Raw genomic sequence first — 27,500 nt, 5'->3', positions numbered from 1 at the left:
AAGGAAGTCGAAATTATTCCTGATTATAATTAAGGTGGCATCCGGCGAAGACGTGCGCGGGAAAGGGAGGGGAAAAAAAGTCAGGAGTCCACTCACGCGCTGATCAAATTGGTTATTATTATTTAAGATGACAAGCGTTGCGCTGTTAATTGTCATAATGACTAACACCTGATACTGACTCAATTAGTCCTTTTTGTTAATGCTACTGCTTGTCTCTGGGTGGAAATAAAAATATCTTTTTTTTTTTCCGCTCTTGTGCTTCGCCCCCCACACACATTTTTTTCACACAAAATAGTTTTAAAGCCTCAGCGGTACTGGAACAGAGCGACCCTGCCAAATCAAACACTTGCATGTTCCCCGGTCCTGCCAAAAAAACACTTTTTTTTCAATTAATAACACCGGGTTTTGCTTTTTTCGGTCTACAATGGAACGTACTTTTTGACTTAACTATAGTCTAAAAGTACTGGGGCATCTAACTTTTCCAAGCATATGTGTTTCTTCTGCAGAAGGTTAGCACAAAGTTGGATGCACACACCTGGATGTTCCCTTTACCTTCCATTCACCTGAGCTAAGAGATCCAAAGTTGTTCCAGCAAGACAATGCCCCTGTGCACAAATCCAGCTCCATGAAGATCTACTTCACATGGGTTGGAAGATGTGGAAGATCTTCTGGCCTGCTCTAGAGCTCTGAATTCATTCCTATGAAATGGATTGGAACGCTGCACACCAGGTCTCCTCACCTTACCTACATCAGTACCTGACATTGCTAACACCCTTGTGGATGAATGAATCTCATACAGATCTCCATTTTTTTTACATATCGATATTTTTGAGAATCGATACAGTATCACCAAACAAAAGACCGTGATACTCACGTGGATCGATATTTTCTTACCCCCCAAATACCAGTACCTAACTGAATCACATACCGATCTCCACAAAATCTAGTGCAACATCTTCTCAGAAGATGCAAATAGAGGAATGGGATGTTCACACATTCCAATCTTTGCCGGTGTCCACAAACTTTTGTCCATACAGTGCATTAACCCAGAGCCTATTCACCTCAAGGTTCTTTAAAGAACCCTGCAATAGGGCTGGATGTACATATCCACAGTTCAGCACAACTCCTGTTTCTTATAAACCTACACTCCAAAAGTCTGTTCATCATTTTACTTTTCTAATAAAAACACACTCTGTGACTTTTCTTCCCCAGAAATCCTTTGATTCTGGGATTGATATCAACTTTTAAAACACTGTCTATTCCTCAGACCGATTCTCACCATCACGATTGTGCAACACATTAGAAAGATATACAACTGTACAATTTCACACACGACCTACTTTGTTTCCTCCCATACACAGAGGAAGTGCCATATGGTTTCTCATAGCTTGGAGTCGCGAAGGTTAAAAGTCGGAGTTGTGTGCGTCCGAAGGCAAGGGTGTTGCCGAAAAGCCCGCTGAGAACAAGCGCTCTTTCCCGAGGGAAACTCGAGCCACTTCCTTTTCTCTCTGGCTCACTGCCGTGGACTCCAGCGTTGGGAACTCCGAGTTTTGTGTATTTGACTCTGCGAGGGACCGTCATTTGTGAGACATAAGAGAGTTTTAGAGTGTAAATGTACACGTACCAGTGGGGTCAGATCAGCCTACTAACTCTAAACTAAACACGAGTGCTTACGATTTTCCAACATCTGGAAAAATTTCCTCTCATCAGTTTAAATGAGCAAACCATTAGCATCATTAACATTATCGAGACCCAAAAACCAGTAAAAAAAAAAGGGGTCCTTCTTTATTATTTCCAGCTGAAACAGGATACGACTCGTGACTCACAAGCAGCCAGTGGGTGGAGGAGGTACTGGCTGATATTCTGCAGGATGTAAGGATGTGCACATTCTTTGGATTTATCTAGAAAGACTAGATTTCAGTTCAAAAATAAAAAGCACCAAAAGCTTTTTTTTTTTTTTAAAGTTAAAGACAAATTGAGACTTGCAAGGAGTTGGTTCAGATGGTGGGATAGAGTAAAGGTTAAAATGGAGGGGCCGAGAGGGAAAGAAATAGTCGGGGAATTGATCAAATTTGGGTTTTAGAAGCCAGTTGAGTCTGATAAAAGGATGCCGGCAGGGAATAATAGAAGAGTGAGAAAACTGGTGGTTAGATTTAGTGTAAAATCAGTAATTAAAGGATGTCATCTGACAGAGTGGTATGATGGAATAGATGGAGATGATCAGACTTGATGAGAAGATGGCAAGATGGTGTCTGATGGAGGATTGGGTTCGGTCCTAGAGAGATGTGGAGTTTGATAGAAATATGGTCCACAAGGGTAGGGGTAAAATTGATATAGGAATGAAGTCAAGGGTCTAGCCATTGAGGTGCAGAGAAGACTATCGGAGGAATGGATAAAAACGAGAGACTGAGAGAATGAATCATATTGTTGTTGGGGGTCCGAAAAGTGTAGAATACCTAAGTAGAGAGAATTTGATGATACGAATAAGAATTTGATAGAGAGTTTTGAGGTGGTATCAAAAGGTTTTGAGACTGGCTCTGTTTACAAGAAAGTATGTATCTACATTTACTCACTATCACCTTCGAAATAGTCCCCTTGGACAGCAATACAGCTCTCCCAACGTTCTTCTGAAATGTGTCCTGGAAATCTTCTTTTCGAAGCGTGTCAAGCACCTTCTGCTGTTCGCGCTTGATCTCCAAAACGTCATCCTTCAACTGCAGGAGCCAAATCTGCACGGTAGGGTGGGTGCGGTAGTGAGATCATGTGACGATCATCATGCGCAAGTTGCCGAATGGTTTCGACATTTACGGGGGTTGAGCTTGTTTCTGATCTCTCATTGTCTTCCAGTGATATTCTTCCATTCTTGAAGCGAATGTGCCACTCGAAACACTCCAAACAAAATAAAAAGTTTGCTCTTTGGTCTATTTTGTTGTCCATGATCGAACCGTAGACGTGGTAACGCACATGGTCAGAATAGCACCAGTTAACAGCATTAGTCTGTAAACTTTATGATACCACCATGTAAAGTGTGATTGGACAGGAGAGGAGAAAAAACCTAATAGGCGCTAGGAATCCGGGTATAAGAAATGCAAAGAAGTAATCGATCTGAAAATAGAAGTTCAGGTCTGATAGAAACCGAGAGAGGTGAACTGTGATGGGGAAAGGAAGAGGGAGGTCAGGGTCTGATGGACGGAATGCGTCACAGAGCGATGGTAGACTCAAGCCTGAGAAATCGTCAGAGACTCGGAGTGCATTCATTAAATTCCAACCTGCCAAATCACTAATAATACTTAAGCCTGCGCTCTGGGGCTGTCAACCACACACAAGTCGATAGATCGATATTGCTTGTATCCACTCTCTCTCTCACACACACACATAGATACTTTGTCTTATACTTCTCGTCCTATAGAGTAAGCTCTGTCCGTCTCTACTCCCCTCATCATCTGGCGAGGCATCTCTAAATTCTGCCCATGATTCCTGGACGAAAGAGTGCAGCTCGTTAACCCCCCGTCCTGGACTTCTGAGTGCGCGCTGGGGCCCGGATTAGCTAATTAAGGGCAAGCGAGCTGAATCCAGAGCTTGTGTGGCGTTCTGTTTTGACAGTCGGGCTTAGCAAAGTGCGATTAGGGACGAGGCCGCGTAGATCCCTTTAAGCCCTTGTAAACCCAAGACGGACGAGCGGGTGAGGGAGGAGGATGGAAGGATGCAGAGATTTAAGAGGAGGAGAAGAGATTGACAGCGGGAAGTGCCGAGAACACACTCCGTCCTGAATCGATAGCACCTGCGGAACCCCTGGGACCTGCTCGTGCTATCGGTTTTTCTGTCTCTGAAACCGTCTGCTATCACTGCGGGTACTTTTCATTCTTTTCGCCTCCACTTTCCTTGTTTGTACTTGCCATGTGTCAAATCAGACAGTTTTTGGTAAGTGAGTCCTCATTAAGCGTATCGAACCTTCAAATATATATGTATGTGTGTGTGTGTGTGTGTGTATATATATATATATATATATATATATATATATATATATATATATATATATGCGCGCATGTGTGTTCGTGACGCAAGGTGGATTAGCATTATCTAAAACTCGCCAGGCTTGCTAAGTATCATCGCCGCCACGCTTAAGTTAAGGTGCAGCCGAGCCTGATTTGCATAAGTAATTAGCTAATGTGCTGTTCAATTTCTCGCCCATCTGCGTGGCCAGGCAGGCCCTCATTGCTCAAATTGACAGGCCGCTCTCTATCGCGCGCCACACCGCAACAAGGCTCGCTCCAAATTAATTTGTCAACCTTCTCTAGTAATGGGACGTTCACCTTGAAAACTCAATTTACCTGAGTCTGTCTGAAAGCGAGGGGGGAAAAAAGAGGAGAAAAGGCAAGAATTCGCGCCGAAACACTGCGGCGACAACAAAGGAATTACTGCAAGCTTTCTGACAGCCTTTTAGAATGGGTTCTGGAAATAAAGTGAGTTTGAGGGAACACCCATACAACCACATACACACACACACACCACACATACACACTAAAACACACCGGAGCAAATGAGGTAAGAAATTTTTGAAGCCTTGTCTGTCCAAAAGTAAAAGATATATATATATAAATACATGAAGTAAAAATGCCAAAACTAATGGCATTTAGTGTGTGAATGTCTAAATCAAATTGATGTAGTTCCTTCTGAAGCGTATGTTACTGCTACACGTTATTGTTAAACGAGATATCTTTCTGTCTTTTTTCTTTGTTCTATCGTTTTCTTCTTTCTCTTTCTCCTACCCTCTTTCTCTCAGCAGGCATTGCGCAAGGCTGGCACGGGCACCATCCATGCCAGGGTGTCAAGCTCTGGGATCACTCAAGGAAATGGGCCAAAAAGTGAATTTAATGAACCCTTTGCACCCCCCCCCCCCCCCCCAAAAAAAAAAAAAAAAAAAAAAAAAAAACAATTTTCAGTCTGATCTCTTAGCTCGAGGCGGCGTGGAGCCCTGGGACCCTCGGCCTTGTTTGCGACGGCCTGGATGGAGGTGTGTGAAGCGCGTGTGCCTCGGCGGCTCGTCTGCAGTTGCTTTTTTTTTTTGTGTCCCACATGTTTCATCAGTCATTTTTTTTCCCGCGACTCAGAGACGCATCCTTATTAAATTCCTTTGTGCCGGGCGCCTGGGCCTCTCTTAGCGGCGCTAAAATGCCTATTCATTTCGCCAGCTGCCTCAAAGTCCCTGGGAAGTACTGACGGGGGACATCACACTCACACATTTTCTCACACACACACACACACTAAATCCACCGCTCACTGATTTGCATAAAGCGTATACAGTATATTCATGCTGACCTTCGGGGCAAATTTTTTTTAAGATCTGTATAATAACTGTTCACGTATATAGATTAACTCGAGCGCTGGTTCAGAAATTCCATTTTGACATGCCACTTTCACACGTCCCCGAAACCGCTAGGACAGGATTCAGCTAGCAACCCGCTAGGCGTTTTATTTTACATAGCATTACACCCAGCCTAGCTTTGTACATTATTAGTATACTTTGTTGTCACTCTGATTCTCAAAACTACAAAATTTTTTCAGGAATGCTAGAATTTGTGTTAGCACAAAATACACAAAAGTGTTGGGAAAATAAATGTTTACGTAAATACATTTAGATCTGGCACAGCTTTAGAAATGTTTTTCCAATCTATTTTTTTCAGTCTCCAAATTAACAGGACAGATTCCAACTAACAGGCTAGTCAACATGCTAGCTCCAACTGACACTTCATAGAATCCCTTTTGAGGTCTTAAGTCCCTTTTTCCAGCTTATATTTTTCAAAGTGTAAATTTTCTTGGCAAGTGTTTTCTATAACAATTGGTTACAAGAATACACTTAGCACTAAGTCCAGACGCCAGTCCTGACACAAACGATTCATGCTAGCTCTGTTTCTCCTCACATATAACTCTAGTTTTGGGTTAGCAAAAGTATGTGGGCTTCACAGTGTCAACCCTAAATTTATTGCTACTAAACTAGTATTCTGTCTAAAGCGTTAAAGCCACACCTTTCAATGTCGGCATATAAAGCAGCAAGGAAGCAGCCCATAAGTTTTAGATTTGTTTTGTTCGTAAACGTTTCGCATATTAGCAAAACGCACTATATATTTTAATATTAATTTCTAGGTTTGAATAAAGCAGGTCCTGCAAATGAGCTAAATAATTTCCATTAGTATTCACACACACACACACACACACACACACACACACACACACACACACACACACACACACGGCTGCCTGGTGCATGAGATCAGATCCCGAGCCCTCAGATGCTGTGCTGACCAATGTGCAATCAAACGCTTTCCGTGCCATTTAGCGCCTACCGTGTGTCCTGCCTTGCAATGATTGTGTGTGTGTGTCTGTGTGTGTGTGTGTGTGTGTGTGTGTGTGTGTGTGTGTGCCCGACCTTGGCCTGTGCCATCTGCAGCCGGCAGGGTTGGGCAGTAAAGCATCTCGACCCTGAGCTTTGGGCATGATACGCCCCCATGAGGGGCCGGGCCAGATGGCACTCCCTACTAAGAAGCTTTTACTGCCACTAAAGATGCCTGGGCAGCTCACTGTCTCTCTGTCTGTCTCTCTGTCTGTCTGTCTCACTCTATCAGTCTCTCTTTCTTTTTCTCTCTCTGTACTTAGTGTCTTACTCTCAGTCTTTCACTTTCGTATTTCTCTCACTCTCACGTCACCTTTATACAGTTGCCTCTCCTTCTTTCTCTCTTTAACATTCTTTCACTTTTTTCTCTTTCACTATTTTTTCTCTTTCACTCTGCCTCTCTCTGTCTCACTCAGTGTCTCACTTTCTTGCTCTCGCTTTTTCTTACTTTGTGACAGTCTGCCTCTCTCTCTTTCTCTTACACACACACAAACACACACACACACACACATACACACACACATTTTTACATTCCATTCTTTTTTCTCTTTTACTATTTTTTTCTGTATTTCTCTCTGTTCTGGCTCACTGTCTCTGTAACTGTTCTGTGTCTCTCTCTTCTCCCTCTCATTCAGTGTCTCTCTCTCTCACTTTTCTTTTATTCTATATCAAACTCTTCCCCTCGTTCTCTTTCTCTTTCAAACTTTTTATCAATTTTACTCTCTATTTAATTCAATCATTCTCATGCAACCCCCCCCCCCCCCCCCCCCGACAGTTTTCCCTCCTTTTATTACCACACAAAATGCTACATTTAAGCAAAGTCCTATTCCAACCAGGAATTCCACCCAAGTGCCCTCAAAAGAGTTCCTCAGGAGTGCTGACTCAAATCCGCCTTAAAATGCCTCACGGTTCGCTTGGACAGACGCTAAAGTGCTAGCAAGATCTCCCGCCGTGTGTGAAGCCTTTCTGCTGCAAAAAAATAAATAAATACATTTTAAGATCAACCACCTCCATTCAGGAGAAGAGGGAAAAATTGGTCTGTAGTTGGCGAGAAATCGATAGGTTCGCCTTCTTTTTTTTTTTACTCAGAACGGTTGGTGGCACGGTGAGGGGGAAAGAAAAATGGACAGATCAGCAGAAATAAAGAGAGAAAACGATGCAGCTTGAGGCTTTCACTGCTAACACGGTTTACCTCAGGCTGCTGCTAGTTATTATTATGGCCATGTATCTCAGACAGTTTCTACATAACTTGTGTAAATGAAGCGCGCGTAATCTGTTGGTAATCTGACCTTGTGCTAACGCTAGCAAAGAGCGCTAAAAGGGAGAGTGGATTAGCTTCTGCCTAATTAAACTCGAGTCACGAAGCCTGATTAGGGGATTAATAGGGATGGTGTTTGATGAGTTCGGTATCGACTTCGGAAAGACAGAGAAATGAGCGAGAGAGAGAGAGAGAGAGAGAGAGAGAGAGAGAGAGAGAGAAAACTCTCTACCACTTCATTTCGTAATCCTTAGAAAAGGTGAGTGAAGGTATGTTTTTCTAGCTTGCTGAAGGTTTTTTTTTTTTTTTTTTTTATCTCTAATGGCTAAACTCTGAAGTGTTTCATTTATTTATTTATTTATTTATTTATTTATTCTCTTTTTTACAGAGGTGGTGGTGTGCATTTGTTCGCTCTGCTTTATGACGTGATTGATTTTCTTTCATCAGACAGAATTCACATGAGGCCTGGGAAGGGGTGAAAGCTAGGGAGGAACGAAGTGATGAGTGTGTGTGTGTGTGTGTGTACTGTATATAACATTTTGACCTATTTAATGCTGTAGAATAGAAGTAATGAAGTATTACTTCCTAGACTAATTAATTCTCATTCTTTTTTATCTTCTTTTTGTTGCCATTGGCAACCAGCAACCTTTCCATGATCTGGGATTGGAACTCACAAGCTTCTGGTCACTGATATAAAGTGTTAGCAAACATTACTAGTGATCCTTTATTTATGCCTCTGGATGGCATTATCTGTTCGATTGGAGGTGCAGCTAAGGATGGTTCCACATGAACAGCCTAAAGATTCATGAGGTTACTCAAGAACCGTGAAGATGGATCTGGACTGTAATTAATATAAAACACATAAATTAATATATACTGATACATGATTTCAGTGTCCATCAGGGAACAGTTCCTAACTTCACTGATGATGGAACTGTAATGAATGGAAACTCGGAATGGGTTTCCATCAGAGTCTGGTTCCTCTCAAGGGTACAAGGTCCCTTCTTAAAAGAATTATACATAAAAAATTTATTGAATAAATTGAAATTATTTTCATTAATGTTCATCAGAGAGGTGCTGCTCATTGCATTCCCCAGCAGATGCATCAAAAAAGGGAACATCTAAAACCTCATGCATCTTTGTGGCTTCTTCATAAAGGTTCTATAAATAACAAATATTGTTTCTCCAGTAGACTGTATCCACTCACAGAATGTAAAAAACCCTCAAAAATATAAAACATTTAGGACAAATGAGATACAAATGCATGAGTGTTTATATGACACCTGATTATTATTATCATTATTATTATTATTATTATTATTATTATTATTATTATTATTATTATTATTATTATTATTAAACACGCCATAAACAACAAACAATACTTCTAATAAAAATTATTATTATTATCATTAATTATTATTATTAATACTAATTTGGTTGTTGTTGTTTATTTGTTAGAGTTTTTTCAGGTCAGCATTAAGAAGAAAACTTGTTGATTGATTGATTGAGTAATTGATTGGTTGGTTGATTGATTAATTGCTCTTTTTCTTTTTGTTTAAGATGGTTTTGGAGGAACCTTTATGATTATTTAACTGTGTTGGTTTTAAAAGTGTGAGCAGCCAAATCATACTGATTATCACCCGATCTGTACGCTACAATCTACATGAACTGTTCGGTGTTTTCTGAAATGCTTCTCCGTCCGATCATGTCCACTTTCTTGCAATTGACAGGGCCAACATGTTTAGCCTCATTTCTTCAAGTACGGACTGGAGTAGAAAAAAAAGGTTCCTGCATCATCCCAAAACTCGAAACAAGGAAAAAAGAGAGAGAGAGAGAGAGAGAGAGAGAGAGAGAGAGAGAGAGAGAGAGAGAGAGAGAGGGAGGAGGAGGGAATCTCCAATTCATTGGGCTTCAGTCAATAACACTGTAATATTTATGAAGGCTGGAAGCTGGCCTGCCCTAAAACCCAAACTCCAGCAATCCTGAATTATAAATTGGTATTGATTTGTGTGTGTGTGTGTGTGTGTGTGTGTGTGTGTGTGTGTGTGTGTGTGTGTGTGTGTGTGTGTGAGAGAAAGAAAGAGAGAGAGAGAAAGGGAAGGATCGTATAGAGGTAGTGTTTCAGTCCACGTTGAGAAGGCGTATTTTTGTGTGTGTGTGTGTGTGTGTGTGTGTGTGTGTGTGTGTGTGTGTGTGTGTGTGTGTGTGTGTGTGTGCGTATGTGTGTTTGAGGCTGTAAAGTGTACACTGGGGATGTGCAGCTTTGTGTGACTTATAGATATATGTCTTTTGGAATATATATTCATTTGTTCATATGATGTGTGTGTGTGTGTGTGTGTGTGTGTGTGTGTGTGTGTGTGTGTGTGTGTGTGTGTGTGTGTATTCATTTGTTCATATGATGTGTGTGTATGTGTGTCTGTGTGTGTGTGTGTGTGTGTGTGTGTGTGTGTGTGTGTGTGTGTGTGTGTGTGTGTATATTCATTTGTTCATATGATGTGTGTGTGTGTGTGTGTGTGTGTGTGTGTGGTGCAATATGTGTTTCAGATATAATGTGGGGGCATTGTGTATTTGTGTGTGTGTGTGGAGGGGGTCTAAAGCCACACAGTCTAACTCTTTGCACACATACATCAAATATAGATGCTAATCTGATGATGTACAGGAAACAAAAACAACACACACATACAGTTTTTATTTATTTACTTTTTTCATTTATTGGTTTTCTTTAAAGTTTCACTTAACCATTTATCTTTCTTTTATCTCTCCTTTACTTGCTTCTATAATGTTTCTTTCTTTCCTTAATTCTTTTTTTCTTTTTTCCTACTTACATCCTTTCTTCACCCAGCTTTCCTTCCATCCTTCCTTCCTTCTTTCATTCATTCATTCCTTCCAGCTTTCCTACCTTTCACCGTTCCTTCCTTCTCATCCAGCTTTCCTGCATCATCCTTCCTTTCTTCCTTCCAGCTTTCCTTCCTTCCAGCTGTCCTTCCACCCTTCCTTCCTTCCTTCCTTCCTATCTTTCTTCCTTCCTTCCTTCCTTCCTTCCTTCCTTCCTTCCTTCCTTCCTTCCTTACTTCCTTCCTTTGCTTTTAAAAATCTTTTCTTTTTGTCACCATTCCATCATTTTTAACCTCAAACTGCTTTCCTTCTCACTTGCTTCCTATCTCTGATGGGTGTGGTCTCTGGGATGACTCCGCCCACACTACATCATTCAGGAAAACTCACTAAAAAGTGTGATGATGATTTGAGTGTGATCAAAATAATCGGTGGAGTATTGTGGGAGTATGTGACAGATTTAAAGGTCCCCTTTTATACGAGCAGTGCGTGCGTGTGCGTGCGTGTGCGTGTGTGTGTGTGAGCTCGTGCGCAGGGGTGTGTGTGTGTCACATGAAGACACCAGGTGGCCCTGAAGCATTCTCCTGTGACTGCCACATTCCCCTCCATATCAAATTTCTTGATCTTTATATAGAAATCAATACGCTCTTAATCTCCCCGACTCTCTCTCTCTCTCTCTCTCCCTCTCTCTCTTACCATCCCTCTTGCTTCTCCTCCACCTCCTCTCTGTCTCCTTTCCACACCTTTCATGCAGGCCATCATTTCTGCCTTCCACACACACACACACACACACAAATCCCTGCTCACTGTTAACCGGTCCAGGCATGTCCAAGCCACATCACACTCCACCACTGTCACACTCGGAGGACTCAGAAAGGACAAATCGTACAAAAGGACAGTGACACTCTGACTCTTCCCTCTGACCTCTCAGAGATTCAACACCATGCACACAATAGAAATTTATATACAGGGTTTCTGCAGGTTTCAGTCAAATGTAAGGTTTTTTTAAGAACTTTGTAAAACCATTCAAAATGAACATTAAGATCTATATCACATCACCTTAAGCAAGTCCTAAATTCATTTTTTCCAAACCAAGTATCGCTAAACTCGCACTTCCCCAGAGCTAAAAATGAAATCCATTTTACATCTGTGCTACAGTCCAAGAGATATTCACACCAGTAAGAGAAATCTGATTGGCTATTTGTAGTCGTAAAACAGCAAAATATATTTGGAATCACCTAAAATGACAGTTTTTTAATTTGAGACATTTTAAGATTCCGCAGAAACCCTGGTATAACTGCAAAAGAACGTTTGCTAAGTGTTTGGCCTCCATCCAAATCACATGAGTTCAAATTATTTGGATAAAAAACACAGTATAATAATAGATCAAATTCGATTTAAACAGAAAAGTCGATCTATTTCTAAAAATCGATTCTGTGACTTTTTTCTAGACAATTGATCTATTACAGCAGAATCCTTGTGTGTTTATCTATTTCAGTAGAATCCTTGTGTTCCTCAGTAAATGTAAAATGAACGGATAAAAATGACATCATTGAGAAAAAAACCCCACTTTACTTCATGTTTCCAAGTCAAATCACCGCTTTTAGAAATAAAGTGGATTACAGTCCGTGGCTACATCATAGTCCAAGATAAGTGTGCACACATTCACATACACACACACTCACATTTAGACCAGACTGAGCCAGACTCGCCGATATCAAGTATGCATGAAGTTCCCAGCATGCCCTGGGGCCGGGCTCCAGGCTGCGACTGAACGCGGGCCTGGTGCAGTCGGCCGCACTTGCACGTCTCAGCCTGCGGCGCTGGATGCAAACACCGGCGTTAGTCCTGCGGGACGAGCATCCACCGCCAGCGCAGCTGTATCTCTCCTCACACACACACACACACACACACACAAACACACACACACACACACACATACACACACACACACACACACACACGTTTTTCCTATTTCTCACATTTTTCTTTACTTCTGTATCACTAACGCCCTGTCTGATGAAACCCTTCGGTTTCACTGCGATGCAAAAAAACATACAATTATGCAGCAGTTCAGTTCAATCCAGCAAGAAATGTGTAATGATGTTTTTTTGTCTGTTTTCAGTTACGTTTCATGCTGTCATAAAAACGTCCTTCCTTCCTTCCATCTTTCCTTTTTTCCTTCCCTTCTTCCCTTCTTTCTTTCTATCTTTCTTGCTTTTTCCCTTCCTTCCTCTATTATGCATTAGGTTTCTTTCTTCCTTCCTTTCTTCCTTCCTTCCTTCCTTCCTTCCTTCCTTCCATCATTCATTCCTTTATCATCTATCAGACATTTGTCTTCTTTATTTCCTATTTTTATTTGTCCACACTGTCGCTATTTTTTTCCCTGAAAACCTAAATTTGCTATTAAAATTGTTTTTTTTTCAATTTACATGAATCTAAACTAAAAAAAAAGAAAAAATGTCTACAGTACTAAAGACTTGATCTGACATGAAGGTGTTCAGAGCAGAGAAAAACCCTGATCCAGATGTTTTCCATCAGCTGTGGAAGTTTTTCTGTTCCAGTTCAGTTCGAGGGTTCGGGTTAACCTTCTGTGTGTGTGTGTGTGTGTGTGTGTGTGTGTGTGTGTGTGTGTGTGTGTGTGTGTGTGTGTGAAGGTGCCTGCGGTTCTGTGGGTTTCTATTTGCAGGCCTGCTTTGTGTAGCGTTGTGTGTACAGAGAGCCGAGTGTGAAACAAGAGAGGGCCTGCACAGTAAACATCGGCTGAAATATTTCCCCTCTCTCATCCCTCAAGGTTGTCTCCGACTTCTCACACTCACACACACACACACACACACACACACACACACACACACACACACACACACATATACACAAAATCCCTTGCTAGGTGTGTGCTTGTGGCTGTGTGTATCAGATACGCTACAGACCTCCTTTGCTTTTGGCTCGTATGATTAACAGCATGAGTAAAAATCCTTCTTTTAAAAAATCTATAGATTTTTTTTAATCTTTTTTTTATATGATTTTAGAGCCTGAGATTTGATCAAATTTGAATTTTACTTGTGTGTATTATCCTCTATTTAACATTATGGACTAAATGTCTAATGTATCCTTATGGAGACACATAGAGTTTTCCATCCATCCATCCATCCATCCATCCATCCATCCATTCATTCATTCATTCATTCATTCAGCCTTCCATCTATCTGTCTATTAATGTAAAAAATACTCTCAAAGGGTTTTACAGTGTTCCCTGAGGTATAATTATGTCCCTTTAACTAATAGAACTTTAGTAATGATGCAGTTTCCCCTTATGTATTAGTCTTTCAGAGTTTTCTTTCTTGATGAAGAAGTTGTCTTAAGGGATTTGGGGTAACACCCAGCATTTAATTGAGAAGAAGAAGAAGAAAACAACCTACAGCATGCTTAAGACGTGATCTCCGAACCTAACTTTATACATTATACGGACAAAGATTTATGGACACCTAGGCTTAAGATTGCTATGTGCCTTTGTATCGATAAACAGCACCGCTGCTGCTATGAGAATTTGACATATCCCAACACTACGGAGAGTCACATAGAATACAGATTAACATGGCAGAGGTAGAGCTGCATCTTTCTGGAGACAGAAAAGGAAAAATTGTTCAATAGGGTTGAAGCTTTATCACAAGAGATCTTCCAAGCCCAACCCTTATAAAACATATCTTCATGAAGCTGGCTTTGTGCATATTAGCATTATTTAAGGACATCGTATAGAAATGTGTGGCACCCAGGTTTCCCAATAGTTTTGACCACACCGCGTATGTACAGTTTGGACAAATCTGCTCGTACCGGTGTTTTTTATGCTCAAACGGCTCAGTAAATTCGAGGTTAATGACAGGTGACTGGTTCGGGATGAGTACGCTTTCACGTCTGCGTGCCGTCTGGCCTCATTTCACACACACCTGTCACTGTGACCCATCCTGCGTCTCCACATACTCGTGCTGTATTGTACCCAAATAACATAAGATCACACATCTGCAGCCTTTCTTTCTTTGTCTTTCACAGACTCACTCACACACACGCTCAAACGCACCTTTAACACACTCAAACAATCGATCAATAATGTCTTATATGCACAGGAATTTATGCAATCAATAAAAATGCCAAGCTTGTAACTTCAGCTGTAAAAACAATCCTGACATGCTGGGAAATTTTAACAGGACATCACTCGTCATATAAACGCAGAGAAAAAATGAAAAAAATGATACACACTCAGAAATGCCTTGTGCAGGCTATACTTCTATAATACGACCTGGTCTGATGAACATAAATCCAGATTCGCAACATAAATCAACTATATTGCAATGTGTACACAGGGCACACAACACATAACGAAGGTGCTTTTGCTTAGGCTTATTCGGTTTCAACGCAATGTTTTCGAAACGGTAAATAATCTCAAGGGAAATCATTTTTGACCCTTTTCGGCGACCACAAAATGATACTTAATAAAATTATTGTGACTTTGTGAGTTATTACAAAATATATCTAGAATCTCTATAATAAATATATATAAATATAAATGTATAAAATAAAATAATCACATAATAATAATCTTCATGCGTTACATTTGTCGTTTTACATGACAGCACATTTAGACCCTTTTCGATTTCCGCAAAACATTCGACATTATTACTTATTACGTGACCGAAGTAAATGATGACAAAATATCTCTATATTCCCTATTCAATGAGTCTCAATTGTTATTCATGACACTTTTTTAAAAACCTTTTTGGAATTATAGAAAATAAAACTGTAAAAACTGTATAACTTTTTTTCTGACAGCACATTGTTTGACCCTTTTGGGATTCCAGAAAATAAAACTGTCAAAATTTTATCATTCGTGTCAAATTATCTCTATAATCTCCATACATAACATACTGTATGGGCAAAAGTATTGGGACACCTGACTTTTCCAGCCAGATGTGGTTCTACTCCAAATTGTTACCCCAAAGTCGGAGGCACACAACTATACACAATGTATTCAGATGTGGTAGCAGGAAGTTTTGCCTTCACTTAAACTACGAGACCGAACCCTGCTTCAGCATGAGTTGGAGTGGAAGATCTCCTGCTACAGAGCTCCGTATAGAGGTCTCCTTACATCACCTACTTCAGTACCTGGCTTTGCTAACACCCTAGTTGCTGAAATCTCACATCTCACATCTCCACAAAACCTATTGTTCAAAAAGCACATTGGAATTCTGCATTGAAATTTTAATTAAATTCAAAACACAGCCATCAGTAGTAACGTATTAAAACTCCTGCATGTGTGGTGTTAACGCTGTAGGTGTGTATGTGTAAGAGTGTGTGTTTGTGTAAGGAATAAACACTGCATGGTGTTGAGCGAGGTGGTTTTGTATGCAGACAAGGTTTTAGCTCTGTAGGTGTGTGCGTGTGTTCTAGTTAACCCTGCAGATATTCTGTGTGTTATACTTGTGTGTGTGTGTGTGTGTGTATGTGTGAGATGGGTTAACCCTCAGGGCGTTGCTCTCGTTATCAGCCCCTGTGGACTTTTCCCAGCAATACCGTGCTATTGATCGAGCCTGGAGCGCATTGGTGCCGGCCAGATTAAGAGTATAGATTAGCAATAAAAGGAGGACATTACTCGGCAGCCAGGCTAAAATTGAAAAAAATGATGAGCTCCTGGAAGTGGGGATGAGTCAGATGAAGGAGTGTAAATGCGGGGGTTTTGGAGAGGTGTGTTCCCATGCGAACGTCAAGTGCATTGCGCGGATTTCGGCGGTTAAAGAGAGGCAAAGAGCACGGAACGGCTGAACCGGGTTGTCGTCGTTGTTACATCACCATTACATCATCGTTCGCTCGGGAATACGATCGTGACTCTTTAGCTGTGCAATAAAAATTTATGTAATCGAACGAGACAATACGGACGCCATATTTAATAGAACTATCGGTTAATACAGAGGAACAATTTTGAAGTTTTCTTGTTCCAAATTTTTGTTTTTTCAAATGTTTGGAGAGTATTTGTTTTTTGTCGTCTGATTAATTGTTATTTCTTGAAGATAAAAGGATAGAAAAAAAAACAGTTTTTGATGTTACCAAGAATTGAAACAGAAAAATCTCCTGTGGTGAAAAACCTCCAGTGCCGGCACTGAAGACTCCTTCCACAAATGTGTTTTTTATTGCAAGTTCTAGATTATATGGAGCTTCAAATATACAAATAAACAATAACGTAATAAAAAATTTAAAAAAAGCACATTCATGTGATAAATCCACACATTCTGACCAATCAGAATCAAGAATGGGGCTGAAAAATGGCTGCTGGACTGGTGTGAAGCCAAAAACCATACAGTCTTTCACGCTTTTCTTTTTCTTTTTTCAATAATGTTCCGACTTTAGTGCAGTCCTGAGAGCTGGACTATACTTCTTCGTCGCCATTTGTACCTAAAGCACCTGATATCTATGGAAACAAAGCAATGTGTCTGAAAGGATTTGTGAGCAAGTCTTCTAATGAGAACGCCGGGTCTCCAAAGGATAGGTAAATGGCCACCTTGTGATACCACTGTTGGTGTTTTGTCTGTAGCCTGACAATAAAATGTTCCTGCTTCCGTAATGGATTTCTTTTAATAATCCACACAGTAGGGTTTAATATCTGGACGGTATAAAAGACATCCAGTAAACAGCTCCCAAAGTCTGTGGCGCTTTCCATGAGACCGGACTTGTTGGTTTGGAATCAGAACAGGAACCTTGTTACAGGAGGAATTCGAACAAAAATGGAATTGAATGCCGTTTTTTTTCTTCTCCAAATTATTCGTAATGTCAGTCGAGAAGTTTCACTGATTAGTTTAACATTTGGAGCTAATGGAGCTATGATTCTTATAGCTAAGTCAGCACTTTAGCCTACATTTGAATGCTTTTAATCATTTCCGGGAAAAAAAACGTGAACGTCTACATCTTGAATATTCCCCGCCCCATTAACGAATTAGCCATTTTCCTAAGCTACTGTTGAAGTTTCTTCTGAATCACTTAGAGGAATGCGAATCCTATTGTAGGAATCAGTCATCTCTTTTGAAACATCCAAACTTCCTATTTAAGAAAAATCTCAAGCTAAAATAATGATGAGTCTTGTTCCTGTACGGAATAATGAGCTATGTGTGTGTGTGTGTGTGTGTGTGTGTGTGTGTGTGTGTGTGTGTGTGTGTGTGTGTGTATGCTGTTGAAATACAAATCGTGCTACTGAGTTAAAATAAGGTCTCGAGGCAAATGTGTGGACGGGATAATGCTATTCTAGTAGCTAGTTTATTAGTTCATATTAGCGTTAGCATTATCACCCCAAACGTGAAAAAGTAAACAAGTAACCTAAGGTTATGCTAATTTGGAATATAATTGGAGTATATTTAGCTATTGTTTTAAAAAACATTTTCCTCAGACCAGGTCCAACCCATTCTCAACAAACATTATGAAAATTAGAGGCCGGTCTGAGGTTGTAATTAGAGCCCTCCCCTTACCCCTCACCCTCTATGTGCACTGCCAGTCTTGGAGAATTTATTGCCCCACTAGGGGAGCTTCCTGGGCGATCTAATTGCAATATTAGCTTGTAATAACACCTGTTTTAGAGGCAGGTGATACATCAACAGCACCGCGACTCCTTTCTGCTTGCCTCAGCACAAAAAAACTGGCTGAGCATTTACAGCTTGTGACAAAGCCGTCCTCGTCTAATGACCTTCGACCTCACCGACCGGCACTTGACCCCATTCCGGGGCGAGATCTTACTCGCAGATCAGAGCGAGAGGAGCGTGAGGCACGGGGAGCGATTCGCTCGTCATAATTAGTTCTACCTTATTTCCCAGGATGGCTAAATCAATGATCTGAGGGTTTCTGTTTATCAGAAACTCCACCATCATTCAGACTGATTAGGAGGACTTATTGGCCCTGTTGAGGCACAGCAACAAATGAGTTGAGGGAAAAGAGATAGTAGTAATCTGAGCTCATGCAAAATTTAGAGGGATTTTTAGCAAATGTTTAAGCTAAACAGCTAGCAAAAGCATAAAAAAAAAAAGGAAATGGTGTGGCACAAAAAAATGAGACAGCTAGTTTTATATTGGGCATGTACTGTTACTATTGGATTGGCTAGCTAACTAAGTATGCAACTATTTTTTTCCTTTTCGTAAACTTGGAATTTTCTAAATTCAAGGTTTTTAGCATTCACGTTCATTAAACGTTCCGGATTATTCCCCTGTTATGAGAGGTGTGGTTCTACAATCGACAAAAGAATGTAACCGCATTGGAATTCAGTCAACATTAACACAAATAAAGCAACCTGAACACATGATGAAATCTTTTGCTGACAGAAAATGCGTAAGTTTTTGCCTTTTATCTGCTGTAACAATGCAATTAAACACAACACGGACCCCTAGTTATTCTATTCGGAGCATTTTAATTGGTTATTCTTAGCATTTGATTGAAATGAGTAGCTATATTGTATCCAATAGCTAGATTATATAGTTTCATTTTTATAACTATTGCAATAATGTAGGTATGCACATTTGCTATATACAGTATTGTCTTTTATGTGTGAAATCGCTATGCGTACATGCAAAATTTTATGCGTGTGCACATGCGTGATCTGGCACATGTGTGTATCCGTAATTATGACACGTGAGGCCGCATAACCTGACGGCAGATGTTGATTTACGGAGCTGGGCAAAGGTGGTGGCAGCAGCACATGCACTGTGTGTGTGTGTGTGTGAGTGTGTGTGTTGGGGATGAATGGCTCCCATTAAGGCTTTTACAGTGACGAGCAGTGCAGCTGATTTGCATGGCAAGCCAGAGGCCTCGCTTCACGTCCAGCTGATTTATCTGTTGGTTTAAGGAGGCCATAAATACTCGGGCTCCTAATAGGGCACTGAAATGCAGTCGTACGCGTCGGTCCGCCTTAAATCAGAACCATCCACTGTCACCGGTAAACACTTTCCGAATGGGTTTGGTCAGCGTAATGAGGAGCTCGGACGTGCCAGACACACACACACACAAACACACACATATACACAATAGGCTATAAGGTATCCAGTGTAACTGGCCCTCAGGGAGACATTCAGAGCAGCCGTGTCCGCCTCATTGCAAAGACAGGAAAGATACAAACTCGTTCTTTTACACCATCGTGTCGCGTTTTTCTGCCCTTTTTGATTGCCTGTCCTCTCTAATGTCGCTTTGTTTACCGTTAACAGCATAACCGAGTGTTGTACACTCCGTAGGAAGGAGGAGACATCCAGTCTGTAGGTTTTACACCATATAAGTCCGCATATATGTAATCTTAATGTGTAATTTGTTCTGTGTGTGTGTGTGTGTGTGTGTGTGTGTGTGTGTGTGTGTGTGTGTGTGTGTGTGTGTGTGTGTGTGTTGGAGTGTCTAAGTGTGTGAGTGTCTGTAAAAGGAGTGGGAGGGTCATCTCGTTCCTGACTGTCCACTGGACGTGCTCCAAAGCCACTCTAACAAGCCAGCATGTATTTGGTAATGACCCTTGTGCCACAGGACGCACTCGCTGCTGTCCTGTTTGGACACACACACGCACACGCACACACACGCACACACTCCGGCTCGGTCATTAAAGAGGCTCCCTTAAGAGAAATTTAGCAGGTAGAGACTTGGCGGTGTCAATCTGAGTAGATCATCAGGGAGTTCATTTGAGAGTCACTTAGAAACAGGTCCTCGTATTCGGACCCGTCGGGTCCTGCGTCCATGTCTGCATCCGAATAAATTTCATCAGCGCCAAACCGTATTGCAGTATACGTGTTCCACAAATTCGATACAAACAGCTATACGGAGTGTTGCGGCATGCAAAATAGACGCACTTATGAATACTTTATCCCGTAGCGGAGACATCTGAAGGAACTGAGAGAATTGATGAAGGGCCAGAAGCCGAGATCCTATTACTTTTATTCTCAGATCAAAATGGCATTCATAATTCAAGGATTTTTTTTTTTAAGTTTGTTTAAGGTGCTTTCCAAACAAAACCAGCTTAGCGCTTTTTTCTACAGATGACATCCTCTTACCTGTCGATGATCACGGGATCTGACGGCGTCTCGTTTCGGTTCCCGCAGCTCTTTTTGTCGCAGCACCGACTGCAAAAAAAAAAGAGGTTCACAATTATTTACATAAAAATCTTTTGTATGACAGGTGCTTTTATATTTCTTTACATATGCTGATGTTCGAAAGCTAGGGAAGTTGTAGTTGGCCATGATACAGCATCCCTAGAGCACAAAAGCTTGAGGGCATTGTTCAAGGGCCCCAAGAGTGGCGATACTGGGGCTTGAACACTCGAATTTTCCATCTTTCTTTGTACATTTTTTAATTTTGAGCTTCTATTTTGCCAAATTTATATGGCCCTTGTAGTCATATAGATCATTATTATAGAAGTGGGTATAATCGTAACTAAATCGATATTTACTAAATATGTACATACTAAATTTATATTTCAAACATTTCAGAGTGCATGGTTAAATATTATAAATGTTTAATTATTAAATAATTAAATATAAAATATTAATATATAAAATATTTAATATTTAATATAATAATTTAAATATTACCAAACTATTTATGGTCTTAGTACCAAACTTTGAGGTGCTCCTTTTAGATATGAGTGTTTTTATTAACATGATGCTAACTTTACTTGATGTAAAGGTGTTATGACATCATTTTTCTTATCTCTGTAGGTCTTTTAAAAAGGCAAGAATGTGGTTAAATAACAGCCAAGGCGATATTTCCTCCCTCTCTCTCTCTCTCTCTCTCTCTCTCTCTCTCTCTCTCTCTCTCTCTCAATCTGGCCCCTGCTTGTAGGTTGCCCTCTCTCTTTCTCCTCTTTCTTTCTGTCTCTCCTCTCCAGCTGGGCTGGGCTCATGCCAAGGTCACTCAGCCAGCCTCTGACAGTTTGGACAGCGCCCAGAGACGTCCTGGTGCAGCGGCCGCGTCCCAAACGCCCCTCACTGATGCTGCCATCACCCCTGCCCTTGCCTGTGCCCTCGCCCCAGGGCTGGCACCTCATCTGGTGGCATGTGGCTCTCCTAAATACAACCACCGTTCCCCTCCAAAAAAAAAAAAAAAAAAAAAGGGAACTCATTGTTGGCTAGACAAACTGGCATTGCCACTTCTGCACCCCACTGGAAAAGTGCTCGAGCCCTCTCTCCAGTTCAGTTTATTTTCATTAATTATAAATGGCGGCGCTCGGTGTGACGCTATGTGCAACTGTAGTGCCTACAAAAGCACAAGCCTGGTGGACTTTATTAAAACATCATCATGCAGCTGAGTTCATTTCTGAACAATAGACTAAACACGATGTAATAACGTGGTGCAAAACTCCTTTCTCACTGCTTTAAACAAGATAATTTGACAAACATTTGACAAACACTCCAAGGCTATGCATGCAAAATAATCTGTCTTTATGAATCATTTATCACATTGTTTAATCTATGAAAAAAAAAAGCGACCCAAATAGGAGTTGTTTTTTCCTTCTCCTTGTGTATGTGTGACTGTTGCCATAGAGCAGTGCCACCATAATTTATTCCCCCAGCTACTTGGACCCATTAGCAAAGTTCCAGGAGACCAATTAGCATTGGAAGCCCAATGGTGCGGCTGTGGTGACAACCTCCTCAAACTGAGAAAGAAGTGTTATAAACAAACTGGACCCCAAGAGCACTCAGGCAGTTTCTGGGGACACCGGTGGCCCCTTGCACACCAAAACAAACCCTGGCAGAACGTTTGTAATGCCACCTTAATGGCGATCCCAACGGAGGTCTGTGGTGGCTAGTACTAGTCCTGCAAATGACGCTGACCTAAAACAAATGCAGGTCTGGCATCGAGCCTTAAGATGAGAAGATTTAAAGAAGAGACAAAAGGCAAGAATCAAACTCATTTGAGAGCAAAAGGGGGAACTGGAGTCTCCCCTCTGGTACTTTATTGATAGGTCAACTATGTTTCGTCTTGACTGGGCCACCTAGTAGCTGATTTACTTAAGCAATGGAGAACATTTTGTAACACATGGGTATTCTTAAATAAAACCAGGCCTCAGAGTCTCTTGGGAAAGCCAGAGCCAAACATCAAAGGCAAGCAGAGATACGGAGGCATACAGGAAGCCTGTGAAGATAGAAAGGGATGGTGTCAATAGCGGGCTTGTTTTTAAAGGGCAAGTATTGTAATTGCCCAGGGTGGATGGAAAGCATAGCCACTTGGCTACTTTTCTGCTGCCTGTGGCAGTAGTCTCTTATCCATCCTGGCCGCTCAGCATTATCCCTTTATCCTCCAACTCCCTCCCTCTGAGCCCACGCGTCGGGCTCTCGACGCTACTCAATGCCAGCTAACCTCTGCCATGCCTCATTTGGCAATTTCAGGGTGCCAGTTTCAAGCAGTGAGAATAGCTGGTGAAGACCTTGGACATCTATAGCCAACAGAAGCTTGATCCCATGACAAATCACTTCTTGCCTTTTGAAATCCGTTGCAGCTCATTATTTAGTCTCGTGGCCACACTCCTGTCATAGTCACTCTGTAATCCAGGGACGCTAATTAATCAGTCAAAATTGATCTCTAAGCTTAATTGTGTTGCACCCACTCGCTTCCAAGAAGGACGAACCGAAATAAAAGACGTAACACGAGATGGGCGGCTCATTTTTTTGACATATTGTGTTAGAATAATCATAGATATGTGTGTATATAGGTGAAGCGGATTTCGCTAGGGACCTAGAGTGCTAGGGACATAGAGTGCTATTACCCAGGAGAGAAAGAGAGAGAAAGAGAGAGAGAGAGAGAGAGAGAGAGAGAGAGAGAGAGAGAGAGAGAGAGAAACAGGGGAAGCATGTCTCATCTCCCTCTCATTAGCGAATGGAAACACACCATTCATCAGGGGATGGCTGCTAATAATCACACTCAATCACATAATGACCGCCTCAAAGTGAGCTGTCATTATGGAAATGGATCCTGTATCAAAATCATCTTGGAGGAGAGAAGCAGATAGCGTCAGGAAAAAGAGACGCCGGCGAGAATTTCGGCGAGGTTCATAATAACAGGTTATTTTGGCTGCTGAGTGCGGAAATCCATTTTAAAAAGAGAGACAGTAGTGAGATTTATGCTAAGCGATTCAAGGCAGGCGGGCTAAGACAGTCGAGCGATGAAATAGATTAGTGACATCTTAATCTCGATTATGGCTTTTACATACAGTACCATGATCGTATTTAATTCTGAGGCATATTTTTTTATTTTTTTTGCCTCGATGAAAAGTGTTCTCAGGTTGGCCCAAGTCCAATAGAATCTATATCTCCTGCCTGAGTACATTATATGGCCATTTATTATCCAATGTATAGCCTTTATTAACTTAGTAACACATGTACATCAATTGATCTCGAAATGGAGTGTTTAATGGTCTTGTGTGTCTAACATCAGTTTGATCAGGAATATCTGTAAAAGAAGACTGTTTCCTTTCCTGATTTGTGTCTGTATAGTAACGGATACCAATATCAGGATTCCTGAGTGCCCCGTAAAGTCTTTATCATTTCCCCTTATTGAATTATTAACACGGCCCTCAAGCGCTCGACCCTCATTCCTAGGTCACTACCCAGCCAGGTTCCAAACATCTGAGCCCCTTCATGTCCAGGACCCTCACACCTACTAAATTTACCCGCCAATACATCCCCCCTGACCCCCACTGGGCATTCTGCATCAACAAGCCCCTGCTGGTCGTACCTCCAGCCGACAGCGCTCACAATTACGCGGTATAAAAGCCGATAGGGGCTCTGTAATGAGGGAAGCCCTGTAGAGTGAAGAGAGCGGCACATTTACATCGGTCTGAATACCAAACCTAAAGGTGCGCCCATGAGGTGTATGATTATTGTTTCACCTTTCCACAGCACAATTCGATATAAATACATTTGTGCTGATGATGCAAAAATGTTGCAATAAGGGGGGGGTAAATAAATGGTTAAAAAAATTGAAGTTTGATGGTAACAGAACGAACCTGCACATGATCTCGTGGGTAAGAAGGACGCGGCACATCTCCGGGTTTTTGTCCTGTCCTTCGTAGATGATCGGCTGTAAAAGAGAAACTTTTTAATATTTTCAGTCGTACACCTTCCGAAGATAAAAATCATGATGTCACCGTTGTAAAAACAAAGATATATCGCCAACATGAGGGCACAAGTAGCGTTAATATGACTGTGAGAAACTAGGTGATTACTCATGTTTTTTGTGGTGCACAGCATGCAGTAAAATGTAACATATGCTAAAAGGTAGCTGTGGTCATTAATATGTGGGCATATGGAGAGATCCAGAAGGTCCACTAAGGGATGCTTTTTCCAAAGCATCTATCATGAAGCTGACGTTCCTGGTGTCTATGACGGATTATTAGCATCCGCCGTAACAAGCCGGTTTCCCGTTCTGGCCCCACACACACACACAAACACACACACACACACACACACACACACACACAATCCACCTTACAACATACCCAATTCTTCTCGCCTTTGGTCAGTCAACCCAAAGCCTTGGGGGACAATACTTTCAGGATAACGACCACTTTTACATTATTGATCTATCTCTCTCTTTCTCTCTCTCTCTCTCTCTCTCTCTCTCTCTCTCTCTCTCTCTCTCTCTCTCTCTCTCTCCCTCTCTTTCTGTCTCTTGACGCTGTCTATGTAGGTCCTCTGCCTCTTTATTAACATCCACCCAGTTCGAGAAAAGGGAGGGGATTTTTGAAGACGGTGAAGAACTGGTCGATATTTGTATATCATACTTGATTCACGTTTCTGGCGCCAAAGTGGTCCATGATATCATCCGTAAGAAGCGGTTCCATTACTACAGTATATGTTGGCATTATCGACCTTTTGGCCTAAACTTTGTATTAGCCTTTTCCCAAAGAAAGGGATTAGAAACCAATGTTTTTAGCATTCAGATCAGCAGAGATGAGTGTATTTATGCCAAACGTGCCGAACGCGCGATCCGTCTTTCATATCTATCATTTATAACGAAAAGACAAATCAAGACGGAAGAACTGTAATCGATCGATATCTACACTTCGTGCTTCCAGAGATCTTTGCTGCGTGTATGTGTGTGTACAATACAGAAAGCAGAAGGGAGGGGATTTGACAGCCTTGCATGGCTGCAGATCTCTTTTGTTGTGCTGGGGATTATAGTCTCCAGTGTGCCGCCTCTGCAGATACATTAAGGCCTATTGATTGGTCTCCGGGGCTGACGCTTTTGTCGAGGACCTGCTCACTGTATTGATCTGAGGTAGCCTGACACGCCATGACAACGAGCCCTGTTGAGCCAATGGAACATGACTAGGGTGGGACTAAAAATTAGGGTCCATTCCACTAGAGAATGAAGAGGGACAGTGAAGAATCTAGTCTCGAGCGAGACATTCTGTGCTCAGGACGGACTTGAGTTTATAAAGACTTTGTATGCTTTTTTGTGTTATTACTCCAGGGAACTCCGGACCGGAAATCAAGGGCTCGACGAAACTACGCAATGGACTAAAAAAAAAAAATGAAACTCCGCGTTAAATGGCATCGTTTCAAAACTCATCCACGGTTATGGTTAAGCCTGAGAATTGAGTTAGCGTTCGATTGAAAGTTCGTTGTTCAAGGCTGTGTCAAGATCACAGCGATCGCGTTTGAAACCGCAAAAAGTCTTTTAGCAACATTAGGAATCTTCTTACCTGTTTAGTCATGGAGTCTATCAACCGTACATACAGGTCCTGCTCTGTTCTGATTCCTGTTATGTTCAAAAAGAAACACAAAAACATTACAAAATTTTTATCTATCTTCATTCGAGTTTTAGTTTTGAAATGAGAGTTATTTTACTAGCAATATCCACAAGTCCACCATTTATACCTCTTATAGCTTTTACTTGGAAAGTTGAAAATAGTTTACACTTTATTCACCTTCACATTCTAAAAGATGTAAAAGATACATGTTTGAGGATCCACCCAAGTAACATGCAGAGGTACAGCTTAGCCCCTGATTATTCTAAGAATGTACTAGGTTTTGAGCCATGCAAATTTCTCTGAAGTTACAACTCATTAAATTAACAAATATTAGGGCCCTAAATACTAGAATAGTTCATATAATGGTAGAAAATTATGGACCGAATGCCTGGGGTTCAAATCCTTGCCAGTTTTTGGAGGATAACCTGAGAATCACTAGTCTTATGCTATGGCAATCAATGCCCAATAATCAAATGCCAGCCAATAATCTATCCAACATATTGAAAAGATATATTTGGTTGACGCCCACCTTAATCTTAATTGATTTATGCCTTGGATAAGGGGTGGATGCTAAATAGTTATCTGAAGAATTTTTAGGTAAAGGGTTGATATTAAAGGTGGAAATGATGTACCATTTTAAAGGGGCTTTAGAGATTCATGTAAATAGGGGTATGTTTTGCTTTTTAAACCTATCCAAATAATCAACTAATACATTAAGCACATTGATTTCTATCTCCATAAATGCCCACGGTGCCCATGCTTTGGTAGCATGATTCATAAACATTCCCCAACAAATTAAAATTCAGTTCTTTATAGTAAGCATTAGCGAAAACAAATTAGCTCCTAACGGAACATTTCGGAAAAAAACCCCAAACAAAATCGCGGTAGTATCCCACATGGAGTGTTTTGCTCGTCATGCTGCTTGAGCTGTTCATTAACCCCCAAACACACACACACATTTAGTGAATCCAAACAAGGAGCAGTGCTGCAGTTAATCAAATAAATGTATTATTTATGGGATTCCTGTCTTAAACCTGCAAGAAACAAAGCTTTCCCGACCCCTGAAGTCTCCCTGCACGCATCCAAGCTCCATATCCATATCTTTTCTGTTATTAGCATCACTCCACGGAGAAAAGCAGGTGGGCAGGGCCATGCTTGGAGGTGGATGAGGGGCAGAAAGGCATGCTGTGAAGGCAACCCCAGGACTATCTCTAAGCAGGATGATGTCATTGACATTCACATCATGTATAAATAATGATCTAAATTCA

The 27,500-nt window shown here is 41.2% G+C and overlaps 1 protein-coding gene across 4 annotated transcripts in view; it reads right to left on the bottom strand.

The window, feature by feature from the left end:
* Positions 1 to 27,500, bottom strand: part of LOC310740044 (transcription factor COE3) — a 91,232-nt gene that overhangs the window by 51,139 nt on the left and 12,593 nt on the right. For all 4 annotated transcript variants that reach the window (XM_083566441.1, XM_083566440.1, XM_083566443.1 and 1 more), the window contains exons 4-6: positions 26,185 to 26,240; positions 24,484 to 24,557; positions 20,534 to 20,602 (exon numbers count right to left, since the gene is read on the bottom strand). In XM_083566441.1, the coding sequence (XP_083422567.1) occupies positions 20,534 to 20,602; positions 24,484 to 24,557; positions 26,185 to 26,240 (199 nt within the window). The remainder of the gene's footprint in view (positions 1 to 20,533; positions 20,603 to 24,483; positions 24,558 to 26,184; positions 26,241 to 27,500) is intronic.

The sequence above is a fragment of the Silurus aristotelis genome (assembly GCF_946808225.1).
Source record: "Silurus aristotelis genome assembly, chromosome: 17".
Taxonomy (NCBI): Eukaryota; Metazoa; Chordata; class Actinopteri; order Siluriformes; family Siluridae; genus Silurus; species Silurus aristotelis.
The sequence above is the reverse complement of the archived record's forward strand: the minus strand, read 5'-3'. Positions and strand labels throughout refer to the sequence as shown.